We start from the raw sequence: 21,585 nt of genomic DNA on the forward strand, positions 1-21,585 counted from the left end.
AAAACCCTGCAGTCAGTTGTGGAGAGAATTCCAGGTCAAAGGACAAAGGGATGATTAGCTGCTTGAAATACATTAAGGAAATAAATATTTTCCAGATGATGGAATGGAAATCATTTTGAGCATGCTTCCCACGGTCACCTCATGGCCTACAAAGCAGCAGAATTGTGCCGAATTGTCTTTTTTCGGTCTCATGACTTACCCATGACTGCCTCGGAACTGTCATGTTAAAGCAGGAGAGCCAGCTGGGCATAGCGGTTAGGATAGCAGATATCTGAGAGACCTGGGTTCAAATCCCCACTGAACCACAATTGCCCAGTGGGTAATCTTGAGCCAGCCTCTCTCTCTCTCTCTCTCTCTCTCTCTCTCTCTCTCTCTCTCTCTCTCTCTCAGCCTTTCCTGTGTAGTGCAAGTCAAACAGAGGAGGGAAGTTAAACGTTGGCTGCCCTGAACAACTTGGAGAAGGATGGGCATAAAAATATGCAAACTCAGTCAATCAAATTGAGATTCTAGCCCCCCTCACTGGGTCACAAGAGCCATCCCTGCCCTGGGAAGAGCGCAGGGTTGCAAACTTTGGGGAAATTCCAGGAGATTTGGGGAGTGGAGCTAGGGGAGGAGGGGTTTGGGGAGGGAAGGGGGCTCTGATCTCTGTTGCCAGGAGATCCGCTGTGATCCTGGGAGTTCTCCAGGCCCCACCTGTAGCTTGGCAGTGCTAGGACAGAGGTCTACTCAGCTTGGCTGCCTTCCAATACCCAGAGCAGATATGAGAGGCAAGAATCGCTGACTTCTGCCACTGGTCAAAGGTCCAAAAGCCATTGGGAGATTTCAGCCCCTCCCCTCCCCATGATAGTATCCTGGCAGCACTTTGGAGTCTAACCTGGGCAGGGACTCTCCAGTACCGCGTTGCAACCAAAGACCGCAGCCTCTGTGGGGATCTACAGGTCTGGACTGAGTCCATCTGGCTGCTGAGTCCACCAGTGGCCAACAGCCAGCAGCATTTGGAGAACTGGGCAGGTCAGCATGGAACAACCTTGTTGGGAAAGGGAACATACCCTGGGAATCATTCCTTAGCAAACAGCCGGCAGCTGGAGCTGGCAGGGACATTTGCTTCCGTTGCTGATCAAAAAGGAAGTCCAGGCACGGAGCTTTTATTGATTGTTTATTTCTCAGATTTGTGTCCTCGCTGCTCACCCAAAGGATCTTGAGGTTACTTTAAACATTAAAACCAACAAGGTAAAAACAACAGAAAAAGAAATCACTGATATAAAATACTCCAAATGTGTGGCTAACACTATATAACACTGATAAAAACAGCCAAAATATGTGGATTGCCCTCCAAAGGCCATCCAAAACTATTCAGCTTTGCATGTCCTCAGCAGGTTCATCAGGGCACAGGCGTCATCCGACGGATAGGAGCCACAACTGAGAAGGCTCTTCCCCTGGTGACTGCTGACTGGGCCATCTCAGACCAGGAACCTGCAAGAGTGGCTCTCAGCCTGCCTAATGCTGCGACCCTTTAATACAGTTCCTCATGTAGTGGTGACCCCCAACCATAAAATTAGGCAAGTTTTCTTTCACAGAAATTAAACCAAAACTGACCAAGGGCGTGAGGATCCATTGTTCATGATTGTATATAAATTGGTTTTTTTCTTGAGTTTCTCAGTTCAGCTTTGCCTCTTGTCCCACCATGTCGATCTCGCTCTTTTCTGCTGCTCCAGACAGATGAACACTCTATCTCAATCTACCCCGGTCAAGCTGCTCGCCCTGCCACAACGCCTGTGAAAGGGTCATTTGACCCCCAAATGGGTTCTGGCCCCCAGGTTGAGAACCCCACTGCCCTAGAGCAGTGGCCCCCAACCTTTCTGAGGCTGGGGACCAGCAGGGCATCAGGCCACGCCCGCGCATCGGGCCATGCCCACGGCTGCGCCCGCGTATCGGGCCACACCCACGCATTGCGCATGCGCATTACGCGGCCGTGGGCTGCACGGGCGGGGCCCGGCCCTGATTCCCTCTCCCCGCCCTCCCGCAGTAAGAAGCTTCCCGGGCCGCAAGCTTGCGGCCTGGGAAGTTTTTTACTGCGGGGGGGGGGGCGGGGAGAGGGAGCTGCGGCCTCGCGCCATGGCCTTCGCAGCCTGGCACCGGGCCGCGGCCCGCAGGTTGGGGACCACTGCCCTAGAGGATGACCAAAGGGAGCACGGGGGCTTGTAGCAAGAGAGGTGGTCCTATAGGTATGAGGGTTACAAACTATTAACGACTAATTGGTAGCATATGTAAATGCAGCAGAATTGGAGTAATATGTGCTGACCAGCAACCAGGTGGCTGCATTCTGGACCACCTGCAGCCTCCAAAGCATTTTCAAGGGTAGCCCTATGTAGAGCAAACTGCAGTAGTCTAGACTGGAAGTTGCATGGCTCAATGTGGCAGGGTCTGACCAGGGCAAACAGGGAACCACCATGCTACCATGGACACTTGCTTATCCCATGATGTGCAATGACAGCGCAGAATATAAACCACATTCTGTGGGTCTTCTCATTTACAGCATTGACAGCTGACAGCTGGACACCATCAGGGTTTTGGAAGTGGCTAGCCTTTTAGTCTTTCCAGCCACAGGACTCTCCTCTTGGATGGATACTTCAGATAGCTCCTATTTTTGTTGGGGATTCACCGTTGTCATCGCTGACCTCACCCAGAACTTCACAGGAATCTACAAACGGGATCTACAAAATTCAATTTTGCACAAGCTACCTTCAACATCCGGGAGTTGCAAGTTTTAAATATGCAAGTAGACGGTTTTGGTTGCTCCTATTTCGCACCTGGCTTTAGGTCCCTGTTTTATAATTTGGGATAATTCTGTTGCTAGTTGGTTAGCGCTAGCTGTTGCTTTGAAATAGACTTGTACCCAAGTGAGATGGGAAGCCAATGGTTCAAATCAGCCTAATGTTGTGAACACCAAAGCTTCTTTACTGTAATTGTGGATCAGGACTCAATCCCTGGGGAAAAGATCATGGCATGGAGCTCCATGGCACTGCTGATGCTAAGTGGGTCTACTCAGTGCTCAGGCAGATTGCCTGGCTATAGTGTTGTCAACAGGCAGGAATCCCAGAGCCAGGAGGCAACATCAGGGAAAGGTCTCAGCCTCTATGCCCTGTGAGACAGGATGCTGGACTAGATGGACCCTTGGTCTGGTCCAGCAGGGCTCTTACTTTCGTAGCAGAGATCTCTTCCCATTGAGAAAATGCCTGTTTTGGAGGGTAGACACTATGGCAACATCACTAAAGTCCCTTCCGTGTCCTGCCCTGTCCTGTCCACGCTCCACCTCTAAATCTCCAGGAATTTTGCAACCTGGAGTTGGCAACCCTCCCTGGAAGCACTTCTGTGAGTTGAGTTGCATGGAAGAAAGGCATGGTATAGTACAGGGGTCTCCAGTGATGGCACTGTGGTGCCTGACAATACCTTTCCTGGCTCCACAAAATGTTTCCAGAAAGTGGGCAGGGGCATATTGGTCTTTTGTCTAGCAAGACCTCTGACTGACCATCACACACACAACTGGCTTTGCAGATTTTTAGAAACACTGTTTGGGCAGCAGCTGTTTTTTTTTTTATGCCTCTTGCAAGACCAGGTCCAAGCCTCCAGCTCTCAGGTGGTCTGGAAACAACCAGGGTAGATTACAGAGGTGTCTTCAGATCTTTATTTGATACTGGGTTCATCCACAAAATTCACTGCAAAGAGGCAGGCTTGGGTGGCATTTTCATAGCGAGTGCGACAGACAAAATCTGCCCTGACTTTATGTACCCAAAAGGAAAGATTAAATTTGCCCACCCTGCCATCAAGAAGAAGAGAGGTTGGTTTGACATCCACCTACAAGTTATGAGTATCAGAACAACGTCTGAGACGGAACCCTTACGACCAACAAAGATTAATTCTGGGGATAGACTTCCATGCACATGCAACAGGGCTACCCACCTGAATCTAAGTTATTTAAAAAATGTTTGTGCATCACTTTTAAAACAGGAGTCCCATTAAATTTAGGATACATTCAAATGGGTAGCCGTGTTGGTCTGAAGTAGCACAATGAAATCAGAGTCCAGTAGCACCTTTAAGACCAACAAAGATTTATTCAAGGTGTGAGCTTTCGAGTGCAAGTTGAGTGTCTGAGGAAGAGTGCTTGCACTCGAAAGCTCACGCCTTGAATAAATCTTTGTTGGTCTTAAAGGTGCTACTGCACTATTATTATTATTATTATTATTATTATTATTATTATTATTATTATTAAGCTTTTATACCACCGTTCCTTTAGGCTCACAATGGTTTACAAGATAAAAATTACAATAAAACACACAGTTAAAACCATTAAAACCAATCCACACTATCAATGTTAGGCACCAGGCGAGCACTAACTAACCCCACTAACCCCCCCCCTCCCAAACAGCCCCACGTTAGCCGAGGGACATCAGGTTGCTAATATGGGAGTGAGGCAATCAGATCACTCAGAGGAACCCAGTGAGCCCAGATCCAATGTTGGGCCCGCCCGACTCTGATTTTATTAAATTTAGGATCATCTTCCCTTCTGGTACATTTATTTTATTTATTGTTTTTATTATAGACCACCCCTCCCTGCAATCAGGCTCGGGCCGGTTCAGTTCACATAACATGCATACATGTGTACTATTAAAATTACAATTAAAACATAAATAAAACCTTATAGTGCTCTGATTTTCCTTTGAATTTTTACCTTACAGTTTGTGGGAAGAACACCTCAAAGATTAAAGGGGTGGGGGGCTGTAGTTTTTTTCACTTCAACGTGAATTCCGCTCTTCCACTAAAGAGAATTATTTTATCATACTACATCTAATAGTAAAGTAGATGACTAAACACAAAGGCAGCAAAAACAGGTACAAGGTTTGTACATACTTCATACTACAGAGTATGGTTGTACATACACATGCTTTTCCGCATGTGATAAATATAGTGAAATGCTTACCTAACATAAGCGTTGTTTTCCAGCCACTCTGCATGATGTCGCCCACATCCAGTGTCTGGCCAGCTGACAGCTTGCTACATCCTCCATTTTAAAGCACAAGTTGGGGAATTGCATAAAGTGGATTCCCCAACCTAAAAAGTGCTAGCTATCGGAGACCAACTAGCAGGCAACCAGCATAAGGAAGGTACAGAGGCTCAAACACGCTAAAGTTGCTTGCTTCGTACCGCCCTTGCACCCACTCTCTCTCCCTTGTTCGCAGGGACAGGAATTTCTTTTTTAAAATGGCAACATGCCTGGAGCAACAAATAGGAGACACACGTGTAGGTGATGCCAGGAATAAACAAATATTTTTTTCAAGGTTGTAACACAAAGCATGCCTCTTGAAAGTTTTCTCTCCCACCCCCCAAAATCAGGAATATTAATTTTTAAATGTATCAAAGGACTCGTGATCCCATAAGGGGTGGTGTTAAAAAAGCACTATACATCTATGATTCCATGCATAGGCACTGCAACGCAGAAGTATGAATAATAATAATTTAAAAAATAGCAGGCATTGTGGTACCTTTAAACTGAATCAAAATATGGAGGAAGGGAATTGGTTGCCCAAATTGATTGACAGGTGGAAGAGAGTCACATATAAGGCGCGTTGCTCTCTTCTGCCATTTCCAGCAGCAAGTGAGGAGGGTGAGACACGCGAAAAAGCAGCAGACAATGGCGAGACAACAAAAAGCTGAGGAAGGGCTTGATAAAATCTAGCACATAAAATCTAGCACTTTGGCATTCAGCTGGCATAATGCTATTTTTACTGATGTGCGGAAATGCCCAATTATTTTACCATGAAATATGTTGGAAATCGCCCCGGGCTGACTATGCTGGAATGGACAGATAAGAAATCACATAAATAAAAAACAAAAATAAAAATACTTCAAAGACTTGTTAAGTATAGAAAAAAAATTATAAAGCAACCCAAAGGAAAGCATGCTTTAATTAAGACACTTGATGCTGAACCTATTCCAAGAAGCATGGAATGCTAACAGCAATTCAGAGTCTGTGGGGCGGGGAGATTGAGGGAGATGAATAAAATGGGTCTCCTCGAGATGAGAATCCTAAAAATCTTGGGTTGGGGGGGCATGGCTAGGGGATTACAAATATTTTAACCCTTTCCCCAATCAATGCAATGCCTAAACTCATATGCTAGCAAGGGTGCGATCCTACTGCAATCTATTTTGTACCCTCCTGCTCCTTCAATGTCCCTTAAATCAGTGGTTCTCAACCTGGGGGTCAGGACCCCTTTGGGGGTCGAATGACCCTTTCACAGGGGGCATGGCAGGGCAAGCAGCTTAGCCAGGGGGCGTCATCCAAAAAACAGCCTTGTGGGGTAGATCGAGATAGAGCATTCGTCTCTCTGGAGCAGCGGAAAACAGTGAGATTGGCATGGTGGGACGAGAGACAGAACTGAACTGAGAAACCCCAGAAAGAAACCAATTTATATACAATCATGCACAATGGATCTTCACACCACTGGTCAATTTCAGTTTAATTTCTGTGAAAGAACCCTTGCATAATTTTATGGGTGGGGGTCACCACAACAGGAGGAACTGCATTAAAGGGCCGTGGCATTAGGAAGGTTGAGGACCACTGCCTTAAATGGCTGCTGGATCATCAAGGTTAAAGAGCAGGCCCCAAGCAGGCAGGGTTCGTAGGGAGCCAAAGGGGACAGAATGACCCCTGGCCAAATTCCGTAAGCCGCAGCTGAAATGCTGATGAACCAGGGCCAAGAGAGATAGGATGGGTGGGTGTCAAGTGCCAAAGGTGGCAGGAACAAGGGAAGCAGCAGGCCTGCTGCTGGGGAAAGTGCTTTTCAGTTAGGGCCCTGGACAATAATGCTGCAGGGTGGGGTTGTATAAGGCCTACCCAGGAGAGCCAGGTTGACACAGAGGGTGGAGGAAAGGGCTGTCAAAACACAGCCGACTGATGGCACGAGACACACAGAGGTGGTTTGCCAATGCCCGCTTCTGTGTAGAGATCCTGGATTCCCTTTATCTCCCATCCACGGACGACAAACAGTGGCCGCCCCTGCTTGGCTTCCAAGATCGGATTATCCCAGGCTAGCCTGAGCCATCCTGGGCAGGACTGGGCAGGGCTCTGAACGCTAAGTCAGCTTGGATGCCAGCCTAGACGGGCTGAGGAACACCATGAAGGCTTGGTTCACACGGGCAGGAGATGGTGTGGGGAGGGGGGCAAATGCTGAGTAGGTGGAATGGGCTTCGCACTTAGCCCAAAATTTTTTGTCCTTTCACCGCCGGGCTAGGTTACCACCTGGCTCCTGCCAGGTCAGTGCCAAAGTCGTTCAACCGAACTCTGTGGGATTTGCCCTGGAGCATCCTTGCACGATCTTGAGAACGGACCTTTTAATGGAATCTGAACCCCTGTTGGGGGGGGGGGAGCATAAGGTTGCCAATTCCAGGTTAGGAAATTCTGGAGACTTGGCCATGGAGGTTGGGGAAGGACCTCAGCAGAGTAGAATGGTATGGAGCCCACTTGGTATGGGCAGCCACTTTCTCCAGGGGAGCCCATCTCTGTCGCCTGGAGATCAACGGTAATTCTGGGGGATCTCCAGGCCACACCTGGAGATCAGCACCTGGAGGCCACTGTCCCCGCACAGGCAAAGAGAAGGGCCCCGTGGGGTCTTGGGTGGGCCATCAATGGGAGCTCCTGGCCCCTGAGGACCCCTGGAGTTTCCCCCCCTGGGCTGAATGAAAGGTGGGGCAGCAGATCCTCGACTGATCCCGGCTGCACCTGGAGATCAGCAACCCTAGTGAAGCAACGTGGGTGCTCCACCCAGAGCCACCTCAGTGCTCCCCGGCCACGTCAGAGTCGAGGATCTGCCGCCCCGGTTTCATTCATTCAGCCCAAGGGGAGAAACTCCAGGGGTCCTCAGGGGGTCCCAAACGACGCCCCGGCCAAGATCCCTCGGCGCCCCAATCCCGACCGGGGCTCTGCTCCTCCTTTCGCCGTGTGGGAAAGACGGCATCGCCCCGCGCTCTTCTCCATCTCTCCGGAGAAGCACAGGCACGGCCCGGGTGGCGCAAGCGGGCTCTCGCTCTCGCTCTCGCTGGGAGGTCGAACCCCTCCGCGGCTCTGAGCCTCAGCCCGCCAGGCCCTCTTGGCCCTTCGGAGCAATGGAAAGAAGCCCTGCCCCAGTCGCCGCGGGGACCGCCCGGCACAAGGCTTGCAGGGTTCTCGGTGGAGGCGCCGGCGAAAGAGGGCTGGGCTGGGCCGGGCCGGCCGTCCGTCCAGGGAGGGCTCGGGGGCTCGCCCCACCCGTTCCACCTGCCGCTTGGCACAGCGCCGCCCTCACGCACTCTCCCTCACACACTCACTCTCTCTCACTCCCGCCCGCCCGGCCATGTGATCCGGAGGGAGCGCTTTAAAAAGAGGCCGCCGCGCTGCCGGCGCAGACTGGCGCGCGCGCGTGCGGGGAGAGCTGCTGAGGCGTTGGAGAAGGACAGCGTCAGGGACAGCAGCGCAGCTCGCCTCGCCTTACCTCGCCCGCCCGTTCTTTCCCGAGCGCAGCCATGGCTGAAGCTTTCGCCGGCGTCTGGCACCTGGTGGACAGCTGCAAGTTCGACGACTACATGAAGGCCATCGGTGAGGGCCGGGCGGGGGCGGGAGGCAGGGAGCCGCCAAAGGAAGGTGCCCTCCTGGGCGCACGAGGCAAGCCGCCGCCGGCCTTCGCCAGCCAATGGAGGCGGCCGGGTCCGGCGCGTGGCCGAGGCGCTCTGCCTGGGCGAGACCCTGGCCTGGGGTTTGGGGGGGGGGAGGGGAGAGAGAGACGGCGGGTTCGGCCGGGGCATCTCCTTAGCGGCCAAAGGCGCTGCAGGGCGCGGCGGGGAAGCGCCTGGAGAGGCTGCCGAGGGCCGGCCGGCCGCCCAGCCACGTGGGGGCTTCAGCGAAATACTGGGCCGGGGGGGAAGAAGTGAGGGGGGGGGGGCTGCTGCGTGTGCCTCGCGGGATGCTGGGAGCACCTTCCGGGGGCGAGGCGGAGGCCTCTCCAGCCGCGGTTGCCAGCAGGGCCCCTGCTCCCCCCCCCCCAAATGGGCGCGACCTTTTTTGCAGCCACGGGCGGCTCTCGGATGCCCCGCCCGAGGGGGGGTGGCTTCGCGCGCCTGTCGGGTTGCCAACTCTGACTGGGGACATTCCTGGGGATTGAGGGGGGGGGGAGGAAGAGGAGGACGCCGGCGCGGTACAGGGCGGCAGAAGTCACACTGTCGCTAGAGGAGCGAGTCGCTGCCCTCCGGGGATGGGTTGTCGTTCCAGGCCCCACCGGGACGCTCGCCACCCTGCCCCCGGCCAGCTCGGTGGTGGCGTGTCTGCCGAGCGAGAGAAGGGCGCCGGAGGAGCGGGGAGGGGACCGAAGAAGCCAATTCATTCCTGGCTGAGTGGCATCCCTTGCCTTCGGCGCGCCCCCTCTGGCGGTGCCTCCATCCTGCTCGGGTGCGCAAAGCCAGCCGGCTCCGTGCCCTGTGGGCTCTGGCAGTGCCTCAGCACAAGTCCGGGAGAGGGACCGCCCCGGTTTTCTGCTGCTCTTGGCAGAATCGCCTTGGCGCCGCTCTCCCTTCTCTGAGGAAAAGGAATACATTATTCTTTATTATAATTATTATATTGCTCAGGTTTGCCCCAGTCAGGTATTTGACTGTTCTGCGATCTGCAATCTAGCCAAGGACTCAGGAATTGCAGATGAAGCTTTATGGGATTCTTGCTGTTCGAAGCAACACCGTCTCCCGGAGATGAGATGGTGCTGTTCGTTCAGCTCCCAGCTTGTCCAGGTGTTTCTTCAGACCTCCAGGCAATATTGCCACCGCCATTATTGTCGTCGCCACAATTTTTGAGAGCTTCCTGACTGATTTCAGAGTTAGTCCCTTAGCTTGATTCCTTATTAACTTACAGGAATACAGTTATTGGACTTCTGCCCTTTGTTTAGAGTCACTTGCTGCTTCCAACTCCAGGCAGGCCTCTTCATGCTGGGAATCCCGTACTAGGGTAGATTTGGGCTGAGAAAACAGCAAAGTGTTTGCTTCAAGGCCTTGTGCACCCCTTTTGCTTATTGGTTGCTCCCCTTACTTAAGCATAGGGTATGGAGTCCAGTCTGAACAGATTTCAGGACGTCTGGAAGGTGGAGGGAGGGGACCATCACAGAAGGCTGAAGACCTGTGTCTCTCCCTGCCTTGGAAGCTCCAGGATGTGGTTGCCATAAGTCAGGTGTGACTTCACAGATCGGGGCGGTGGAAAGTGCTGTCAACTTGCAGATGACTTATGGAGACCCTGTAGGGCAGGGGTAGTCAACCTGTGGTCCTCCAGATGTTCATGGGCTACAATTCCCATGAGCCCCTGCCAGCATTTACTGGCAGGGGCTCATGGGAATTGTAGTCCATGAACATCTGGAGGACCACAAGTTGACTACCCCTGCTGTAGGGCTTTCAAAGCAAGAGATGCACAGAGGTGGTTTGTCATTGCTTGCTTGTGTGAAGCAACCCTGGGGACCCAGAGACATGCTTGGTGGCCTTCCACACAAGTCCTACTTGGGACCAACTCTACATGGCTGCCAAAATCTGACAAGCTCAGGCCAGCCCGGGCCATCCAGGTCAGGGATGGCCACATGTATATAATTCAACCCGGCTAGAGCAGCTGTTTGGCTGATCTTGGCCCCTGAAATCTCAGCAGTCCAGACAGTGGCTTAGGCAGCCTCAGTAACTAGACTGTCCTCAGTACTTCATGGAGCAGCCATCTTGGTTCTGCTAGCACAAGGAGAGGAGCTGTTTGCAAAACATGTTGGTAGGTGGACCTGGAAGGGTGGATGAATGCAGGGAACTGAGACCCCAGGTTGGTACAGGTGAGTCTGCACCTGGAGATGGAATGAGCTGGCAAACCAAGGAGAGTTGGTTTTATACTCTGTTTTTCACTACCCAAAGAAGTCTCAAAGCGGCTCACAAATTGCCTTCCCTTCCTCTTCCCAGAACAGGCATTCGGTGCAGTAGGTGGGGCAGGGCAGCGAGAGCTCTGACAGGTCTGCTTTGTGAGAACTGCTCTACCAGAGCTGTCACAAGGCCAAGGTGACCCAGCTGGTTGCATGTGGAGGAGTGGGGAATTGAACTTGGCTCTCCAGATTAGAGGCTGCTGCTCTTAACCACAACACCAAGATGGCTGTCTGTGGTGCGCTTGTCTCCCTTTTATTTTTATAGCAATGCTGCTGTGTCTTTAGTGCCAAGGAGAGCAAGAATTTCATAGATGCTGCTATTCCTGGCAGAATAAGGCTATAATTGAGCATTTTACCTTCAGAACTCCACTCATCGTAAAAGCACATACAATTGTTTGTGTGAGAGAGAGAGAGATGGAAATCCTACCTAACCTTGCCAATCTGCTCAAACCTCTTTCTAAGGACATGTTAAGCTGCCACAAGGGATGCTTCTAAGAAGCACCCAGAGAGTATACCTGTGTCAGCATCATCAGAAGAACTAAAGCCATTCTTACCATGTTGAATTTCCAGCTTACCTTACCTAGAGCTGATCGCCAGTGGCCTGAGGGCTGAACCCCGCCCACTTGGTATTGGCCTGCTTCCTTACCTTAGGGCCCAGCCCAAGAGCAGCAGGTTGTGCTGACTTTGAGGGAGGAGGGCAGGGAGGTTTGGCTCCCCTCTACTCCTTCCTCCAACAGGCCTCTTTTTCTCCTGCTATTCCAGCTACTGGTTTTGAGGGTTATGGAGGGTCACCTTCACGCTGGCTTCAGTCCCAGTGTTTCTGTTTGGGGGGGGGGGGGAGACCAATGGCTTACTCTCTCTGCAATAGTCTGCAGTGATAAAAGGGAATCAGCAGGAAGGAACACAGCCCAGAGGCTCCCCTGCTGCAATCTCCCCACGTCCGGCTGCTTGGAGAGCTCTTATCTGCAGCCCACCCTGTGCAAACACCAAGGCCTCCTCCTGGCTGCCACTTTGGTATGGAGCCACTTGGCTTGAAAGTGCCACTCGGCCAGGGCATCGGTGGGGAGGCTGGCCTTTCCCACCTTCTCAAGGGGTGGGGACATACCCCAAATTCCACCCATACGGCTATAAAAAGTAATGAGCAGATTTGATTCTGATGTGTGAAGACTTGGCTCTTTTATATGATGCAGATCACCATTTTAGTGGGTTCATCTCATCCAGAGGCATTTTCTAGCACCCTGCTGACCCTGCTAGCTGTAGGGGGGGGGATTAGCAGGGCTGTAGTAGGGTTTGGCCAGAACAATGGATTGCACAACCCCCCCCCCCCCACACACAACTTTTAAACTTTTCCATAGAGCCAGCCCAATAATAGAGGCAAACCCTGCAAGCATCTTTCATGAAAGATTTAACATCCAGGCATTCAATTTTTGCTTAATTCTTCACCATCTCTCAAATAGAACAGTTGCTGTGCTTCGGTATTGACTTAATTTATGCCATTTAAAAAAAAAAACATATGTAAGTTGTAATGAGTGTTTGGATCAGAAGGGACAAGGCCTGCCAAGGGGGGCATATGTGCAAAGCAAGAGTGCCTCAAAACACAAGGAGGAAAAACGGTTAGAGTAACCAACAAAATGCCCACATTCCTTCTCATTGACTTGCAATGCACACAGTCATACCTGCATAACCAAAAAGGAGAGCCCTGCAAGCACGAGTCGGAGGGCGGAATATTCTTTTGCGGGTTTGAATCCAATTCTTGAAAGTGGAGGATTAAATCTGTTTGCTTTTTGCTGTAGCAGACTTAATGTGGCTACCCGGATATAGAATCTGTGCCCAGAGAGCAAACGTTGGACATTGTAGCAAAGGGGGGAGGGGTGAACATGAAAAATCGGCAAGGAGGAAGGGGGAGAGCGAAAGATGCAAAGGAAAAGAGAGACTGCTAGAGAGAGTCAGCTTGCAGATACCAGCTTTTCGGGGCTGTTTGCATTAAACCATCAGGCCAGCCCACTTGAAAGCAGGAGGTATTAGTTCCTCTCAGCTGCACAGGCTATTGCTTAAATAAAGCCCTCAAATTAAGCCTTTGGGCCAATCAAAGCAATCAAAATCCACCTCTCCCCCCCCCCCCATTCTGTTTTCAATTTCACAGAGAGGAAAGCCAGAAGGGCTGCTAGAGCATTACAAAATGACCTTGATTCATTTATTGGTGTCTGCTGCTTACATTACAGGGACCCAGAGCTACTCTTGCCATTCCTCTCCACCACTTCCCTATCCCCTTTCTCCTTTCCAACACTGCCATCGGCCACTCCATCTTTAAGGCTCGCAAGCGCTGCAACATTTTCCTATCGGAAATGAGCGTTTCTTCTCTGTCGGCTTTTAAGAATCATCCGACGCTCTGCATTTGGGAGTTATTGTTTACCAGGGCAGGATTGTGCTTTCCTGGACTCCCAGTGTGGCTGGAGGGAAGTGGCAGCCAAGTGGGGCGGAAGCGCTGTTGGCAACAAATGACTTTTCTCATTTAAAAGAAGGACATGTAGGAAATAGGACAATCTGAGGAGTCAAAAACATTTTAATGAACCTACTCTGTGGCATTAGCAGACATATTGCTCTATGAGCACAGAGCTAGACCGCTTGTAGCAGAGAAAGGCAGTCACGCTAATTGCAGGAGGGAAGTCTCTGTGAGCCATCTCTTTTAACCCCAGGGACATCCATCCAACCTTTAGCTAAAGGTCCTGAGCTTCATTGCTTTTTGCTGGCAATGACGACTGTTCTAGGGTTGCCAGCCTCCAGGTGGGACCTGAGGATTGCCCAGAATTACAGCTTTGGACAAGCAAGATCAGTTTCCCTGGAGAAAGAGGATGCTTCGGAAGGTGGACTCTATTGTATTGCACCCCACTGAGGTCCCTGTCCTCCCCAGGCTCCACCCTCAAATTCACAGGAGTTTCCCAAGCTGCAGCTGTTAGCGCTAGAGCAGTGGTTCTCAACCTTCCTAATGCCGCGACCCTTTAATACAGTTCCTCATGTTGTGGTGACCCCCAACCATAACATTATGCAAGTGTCCTTTCACAGAAATTAAACCGAAACCGACCAATGGCGTGAAGATCCATTGCTCGTGATTATATATAAATTGGGTTTTTTCCCAGGGTTTCTCAGTTCAGTTCTGCCTCTTGTCCCACCGTGCCAGTCTCACTCTTTTCCGCTGCTCCAGACAGACGAACACTCTATCTCGATCTACCCTGCAACGCTGTTGTGTGGATGGCGCTCCTCCAGCCAAGCGGCTTGCCCTGCTGTGACCCCTGTGAAAGGGTCATTCGACCCTCAAAGGGGTCCCGACCCCCAGGTTGAGAACCACTGTACTAGACAGTTCTGCTGACCCTTTCTTCCCTAGTGGAGCCGCCAACGCTAGAGCTGTGTGTCAGGGGTGGGGAGAAGGGAAGTCCAATAAGGAGGATGGCTTTTATTCTTCGACAAATACATTTCCTACAATGGCAAGCTATCCCAAGCCTTCTTCCAAGGAACTTGGAGCAATGTGCCTTTTTTCACACCAGTTTTTTTCAATCTCTGGACTATGGAGGAGCCTTGAAATAATTTTTCAGGCGTCAATGCTGTCCACTGGCCATAATATACAGCCCTTCCCGCAAATCATAGAATCATAGAGTTGGAAGATATTGCAGTCTTTAACCTGCTGGTTTTTGGTCCCCTTGTCCCTCTCCCTCTGCCTTGCAGGTGTGGGTTTTGCCACAAGGCAGATCGCAAACATGACCAAACCCTCCACTACAATTGAAATTGACGGGGACAAGATAACTCTCAAGACTCAGAGCACTTTTAAGAGCACAGAGATCAACTTCAAACTGGGAGAAGAATTCGACGAGACAACAGCAGATGACAGGCATGTCAAGGTAAGGCTCAGCCTGTGCAGCATCTCTCAGCCTGGCCAATCAGGAGGGGCCATTTGGGCAAGGCGAAGGGAGTGCCCTGTTCAGGCTTGCCCGTTCTCATCGGATCTCAGATGCTAAGCAGCATAGGCCCTGGTTAGGACTCGGCTTGGACACCACCAAGGAAATCCAAGGTTGCTATTCTGAGGCAGGCAATGAGAAACTAACTCTGTCCTTCCCTTGAAAACTCTATAGGGCCACCATGAATTGACTAAAACTCCATAACATTTCACACACGTAGAGTTCAGACTTGCAATTAGCCACTGGCTTGGATGCTTGCAAATAACTGAAAATGGTAGCATTTTCTCCTTGACTTGAATGCTAAGGCTACATTCTGAAATGTGGTTGAGGAAAAAAAGGGGCACAAACCCAACTTGTTGGTTTTCCTGCCTATCATCCTGCACCAACAGCTGTTGAACACTACCTCAGGTTATGTGTGACTTACGAATGCAGACATGCAGCCTAGCCCAAATCGGTTCTTCCCCTCTCGAACTGGGATCCTAATCCTTCCTGGTTCACACCCGCAGTTCACGTAACTAGATGTTAACTTTACAAGCTCTTTACAAAGATCGGGGTATGAATGAAATGCATAGCAATAAGCTAAATTTTAGATGCTGAGGGCTTCCTCCCTTCTGCTCTTCGAAAATTAGTGTAGTGCTACGGGACAGTTTATTTTCTGTGTTTCGGGGAGGGCAAAAAGGAATGCTGGAGATAGAGGGAAATGTAGACGAGCAAGACAGAGAAACACGGGGAAGAAATTTTGCCAAGTGAAGAAAGGAGTTACTCAGATATTTTAAGATAAATCTTGATTGAGAGGAAACTTCTTGTGGCTCATGCTAAATAAATGAATGCCACTGCTTTGGAAGACAAAAGATCTTAACCACATTTCCTCTAATGGGCAGATAGAGATCAGCTTTGCCTGCTTTAAGAGAATGAATTTGTTCGGTGTACTGGATTTTAATTTGGAATGGGGCTGCCCTAAGTGACTAAGGCTGATTTCCACATGGAGATTTTTCTCCCACATGAAATGCAGGAAGCCTCTGAGGTAAATGCTGAATGACAGCTCAGTGGACTGAAATCAGACCAACCAATAAAAGCACAAAGAAGAGGAGTTGGCTTTATGCCCTGCTTTTCACTACCCCAAGGAGCCAACTTGGCGTAGTGGTTAGGAGTGCGGACTTCTAATCTGGCAAGCCGGGTTTGATTCCCTGCTCTCCCACATGCAGCCAGCTGGGTGACCTTGGGATCACCACAGCACTGATAAAACTTCTGACCGAGCAGTAATATCAGGGATCTTATCAGTCTCATCCACCTCACTGGGTGTCTGTTGTGGGGAGAGGAAAGGGAAGGCGACTGTAAGCCGCTTTGAGACTCCTCCTGGTAGAGAAAAGCGGTATATAAGAATCAACTCTTCTTCAAAGCAGCTTGACATCACAGTCCCTTCCTCTCTCCACAACAGATACCCATTGAGGTAGGTGGGGCTAAGAGAGCTCTGACAGAATTGCTCTGAGAACAGCCCTTACAGGACTTTGACTGGCACAAGGTCACCCAGCCAGCTGCATGTGGAGAGGCAGGGAATCCAACCCGGCTCTCCGGATTAGAGGCCGCTGCTCTTAACCATTTCATCATGCTGGCTAAGTCACTGGATACTTTCTGCCATATTCTCAGAGACATACCTCCGTTCAGCAATATGCCCATTTATTTAGATTAAAGCAGCCACAATTTAAATATCTAAAATGCCTCTGCAGATCCTCTCAAAAGGCTCAGGGACCAAGGGAAGCATCTCATTGTCTTTCTTCAGGAAGGAGGTGTGCCCCTGTGTGAACTGCAGCTGCATGTAAGGGACAAGCTGGGCACTTGACCTTCAGAGGATATCATTTGCCTGGCAGCCAGCCAGAGGGTAAACAACAGCAAGAGCAGCATGACCTGCAGCCTGGAATTAGTCTGGCTCCAAAGCTGCAGGGGAATGACGGAGCACTCCCTGTCTGTTGGGCCCAATCACTAAGGGTCAGCTCCGTGGCTCGATGCAGCTCCTGGAGGCAATGTCTACAACTAATTAACAACGCCAATAAGTGGCTGTGGTCAAAATGTCTAGCCCACTAAGCAGCCTGGGTTGTGGCAGTAGCCTGTCACCCCCACCTCTGCCTCCATGTATGTCTCTGTCCACCAGTGACAGCCCTCTAGCTGTCAATTTTTGGCTGTCCCTCCAACCTGAGATTACCGAGCCTGGCATGTCCTGCAGCCCACTCCTTTCCAAGAATGGCTCTCACATTTTGGAACAAGCTCCCTTCAGAGAGGTTGTTTTTTTAGTGTGCCAAACCACTGTTTCATTTGCCACAGTTTTTAATCCAGTTTTGGCTGCAAGCTTTTTGGGGGACCCCAGAATAGTCAACCATTACGTCCTCTACCTTAATTCATTATTTGGTGCAGCCTTCCCTGATTCTGTTCAGACTCAGCGATGAGCTTTGGAAGTCCTTGGACTTATGTATCCATCCATTGTGCTCAGTACTCAAAAAACTGAAGCTGTCCATATTCCTGAGAAACCATGGTTTGTTACTTTGTCCAAATCCAGATGAAACAAACTACAGTTGCTTACTTGATGCTTTCAATGTCTGCTGTGAGCCCAGGAATCAGGGAAGGGCCCAATTCACAAGGGAAATATGACATCTTAAGTAGTTTTAATAAATGACTTCCAAAATGCCTGTAACAGCAAGTCATAAGGCACAGCTAAATCGTTCTCCCTTCAGGAAGCTGGAATTACATTTTTCATAGGACTATCAATGGGTAAAAATGCTCAGCTCCTGTCTTAACAATTTAACTTAATTTTAAACCAATTCTAGCACTGCTGAAAGCTCTATAGAGGCCAAGCCTTCAGCTGTGAGAGCTTTTGGAAAGAAAGCATTGGATAACCTGCAATTTAATTACCACCTAGTTTAAAGGCAGGATTACCAGTAATACCTTTCAGTTTCCTGTTACAGTAACACAGGAGAATCCAAAACAGCCTTTAATTTGGTTCTCAGTTAATTGTTTTACTTGTTAGCACTTAGAATCATTGAGTTGGAAGGGACCTCATGGGTCATCTAGTCCAACCCCCTGCACTATGCTGGACACTCACATCCCAATCGCTCGCAGCCCTGTTTTCCACATACGGGCCAGGATCCAGTTCTAGACTAAACCAACCAATTGCAGTGGTTCTGAAAAATGCTGCATTCTCTCAAGAGGGCATCAATTTCTGAGCTCAGACTTTAGATTATTCCTAGAATTAAATCAATGCAGTTTGCTGCACCCAAAGGGGAACAGAAAAAGAACACAGCTATCCACTCCTGCTTCATTCTAGTTTGGTTTCCAAATCTGTGAAAGGGCATGCCAATTGGGGGGTGGGGGGTGGAAATGGTGCAGGAAAATATCAGAAACTATTTACAGGTGAGCTAAGAATTTTGCAATTGCTGCCTTGTTTTAGGGATTTAAAACACTTTTGCTTTTAAGAAAGGCAGATTGTAAGGATGGAGTGGGTCTTGGAGAAGCATTTGGGAAGTTCTCTGTTCCTACATTGGGACGAAAGGCTCAAAGTCTGATCTTCCAGTGCTTTGGTTTAGCCAGCTAAATATCTAAAACAAAATCTTGACACTGCAAAGGGCTACCCCTGATCTGGAAATCCAAATCTCTAGCATGGAATGCATCTATTAATGTTCTCATGAGCAGCCACCTCCTTGAACTTCAAAGATCAGAAACATTTGTTCATCTGCCTTAAAGAACATACTGAACTCGGATTTTTAAATAGCCGTTTGGCTGATGTGCCCAGGGGCGAATGTAAATTGCTTTCTGAGGAGCAGGTGGAAACAGGAAGCTTGTGCTTTTCCCTTCAAGCACCAAGGCCCCATAAAATGATTGTGGTCAGTATGGATGGGCTGTGACCTGGACAGCCCAGGCTAGCACCGTCTTTTCAGATCCCAGAAGCTCAGCAAGGCCACCCCTCATCACTCCTTGGATGGGAAACCCTCAAGGAAGTCTAGGATTTCTGTGCAGAGGCAGGCAATGGCAAACCACCTCTGTGGCTCTTTTCTTGAAAAGGCAGGAAGGCTCATGATCTTGAGTTTACACGGGAGATTTGGATTCTTTGCTGATAACCCTTGTACAGCCTCATGACCCCAGACTGACTCTCTCTTTCTCCAGTCCACTGTGACATTAGAAGATGGAAAACTCGTTCATGTGCAGAAATGGGATGGAAAGGAGACCACACTAGTCCGGGAACTGAAGGATGGAAAACTAATCTTGGTAAGGAGGTCAAAGTACATCTCCGCTTACTAAAACCTATGCCCTCTGCAAAAAAAAAAAGAAAAAAAAAAGTGTAGTACTAGTTAAAGATTTGAAAACTGCTTGGGGGAGGGGGTAGTTTCTAATGACCTTTTGAATGGGGCCACCACAGTTATGCCTGGCAAGGAGGTGTTTAAGTTGAAAGTGAATCCTGAAACTGTTTTTGTCTGCCTCTTTTTCAGACTCTGACCATGGGCGATGTTGTCTGCACTCGTACTTACCAGAAAGCACAGTAACAGCTCCCGCCTGCTTTTGGCCACCAGTCTCAATGCCAACCAAGTTGCCAAATTGCCTGTATTTTATTATTATTTTTTGTCCAGTGTTTTGTAAAGTTATTGGACTTTGGAACCCATTTGGTATCTGACTCTCCTCACTGCTCCCTATCAAACCAATCTTGGAGTTTTTCTTGCTTAAAAAAATAACACTGGGGGGAGAAAAACAGTGTGGAGAATAATAAACTCAAGTTGTTATGGAATGGCATCGGAGTGTTCATGCCCTTTTCATTGGTGTTCAGTTTGGGATTGTGGGCAGTATGAACCTCAGGGTTTATCAACCTTATTCAAACCTCACACTAGGCAGAAGGCTTGATGGCAATGGAACAGTGGTGTAGTTAAGACATGCTGAACTCTTAAATCTGCATTCTTAAGATGGGAGGGAGGGAAAGGCGGCCTTTGCTCTTCTGCTCACCCCACCTCACCGCTGCACTACATGTTCCTACTGTTAACGGGAATCAAGGCACTTTCTGGAAAGCACAAACTAGAGGGGAAGAATTATATGGGGAGTGCCACAGAGAAGCACCTGTGTGTTGGGGAGGGAAGAGACTGTCATTATGAAAGGCTGGAGGTGAGTTTAAAGGAAAGAACTAGGTAAGCAGAGGAGAAGAAATTTAAAATTCTTCCAACAGATGTGCCTGAAACATCAGGACTTAATTATGCAGCTGAGTGAGGGGGAGATAAGGAGGGGCATTATGAAAATTCGCTATTTTAATCAAAGCGATTCAGAGCTGGGATTGAAATAGTGTGAGATGAAAGGAATACTGCTTGGGAATTGAAATTGCCACAGGAGAAAAATTCAGTGCACTTTCAAAAAAGCAAAAACATTCTAGGGATAGAAAGTTTCAGTTTAAGAGAGTGAGTTATGATTTTATACATTCACACAGCCTCAGTCATGGACATCTTAAATTAAAGAGCGTCCCTGCAATATAAAGAGGACAGAGTATATACTGTCATGGGTGCTCATTCAGTTTCAGCCCTCTTAAGACACCAGAAATTGTGTAACTTGTAAAAAGTGACAGTGAAATTTATGTGATTCTTGTAAATCCAGTTTAGTTTAAATTATGAAGACTTGAGTCTCTGAAGCCACTAATCAGGTATTTGGAGATGCCAAGCATATTTCATTAAAGCTGTAATATTCAGCAGCTTCAAGGGACTGTTCTATTTATTCCCATGCAGCCCTCAGAGAAGGCAAAGCTACTATCTCCACATACCAGGGGTAAAAGGAGTTTTTATTAAGGAGCCAAGAGAAGGAAGGTTTTTGACCAAGGTAAGTACATGGTTATGCAGGCGAGAGAAGTTGTTAGTAAGGAAGAGATACGGAGCTAGTAAAGCTGCTCATTTGCCTGAGTTCAGCTCAAGCAGGGCCCTCAATAAAAGGCTCTGAGTTCATCAACGTAACAATAGAAAACAAACACCACAAGCAACCTCACCATAACTGCGCAACACTTAGCCTTAGGGTATATTGTTCAGGATTTACTTTGTTGCACAAGAACCTTCTACCTGCTACCCTTACAGGAGGCTAAAAATCAACATAAATCAAGGCTCAGAAATTAAAAGTAAATAAGCCTGTATATAAACCCTTACCAGGTACCCCATGGAGCCGGCTGCACGAGCTCCAGATTGGAGACTGAACCAGGTCCTAGAGATGGGGCATGCTGAAGACCCCGTTTCTAGGAGACTGCCTCTTCTGTTACACTCCAGCATTAAGACTGAGCAATCTCCATAAGGGCCAGAGTTTTTTCGATGAGATCAGGGCCCTCTGGGACTTTGGAAATTCCTGCAAGGTGGGAGCTGTTCTGCCAGACCTACGGTCCAGGCCAGGAAATTAACATGGGCAAGATGCTGGCCTCCCTGCCTGAAAACCAGGCTCTAAAAGCAAGCCCCCCTCCCCCAGTAAGACTTGATGAAGAGGCAGCTTTTTATATAGTTTTAATTACCATTGTACAATTAGAAATTGATTTTGAAATGGTATGTTTTTAAACTCTGATGTTACATATCCTGGGCTGACAAGAGAAGGGTGGGGTATTAAAAATAAAATATTTATTATACTTAGGATTATCGAAGGAGGAGTTGCTATGCTTGAGGAATGCATGCACAATATTTTTTCTTAGT

General features: G+C 49.1%; 1 protein-coding gene across 1 annotated transcript; it reads left to right on the forward strand.

Annotated features, from left to right (window-relative positions):
• The first annotated feature begins 8,370 nt into the window (after positions 1–8,370).
• On the forward strand, positions 8,371–19,678 carry FABP3 (fatty acid binding protein 3). Its single transcript, XM_077337142.1, has 4 exons — positions 8,371–8,629; positions 14,676–14,848; positions 19,058–19,159; positions 19,381–19,678. The coding sequence occupies exons 1-4, from the start codon at positions 8,557–8,559 to the stop codon at positions 19,432–19,434; spliced, it is 402 nt and encodes a 133-aa protein (XP_077193257.1). The 5' UTR covers positions 8,371–8,556; the 3' UTR covers positions 19,435–19,678.
• The last annotated feature ends 1,907 nt before the right edge of the window (positions 19,679–21,585 follow it).

The sequence above is a fragment of the Paroedura picta genome, chromosome 5 (assembly GCF_049243985.1).
Source record: "Paroedura picta isolate Pp20150507F chromosome 5, Ppicta_v3.0, whole genome shotgun sequence".
In the NCBI taxonomy this organism is placed as follows: domain Eukaryota; kingdom Metazoa; phylum Chordata; class Lepidosauria; order Squamata; family Gekkonidae; genus Paroedura; species Paroedura picta.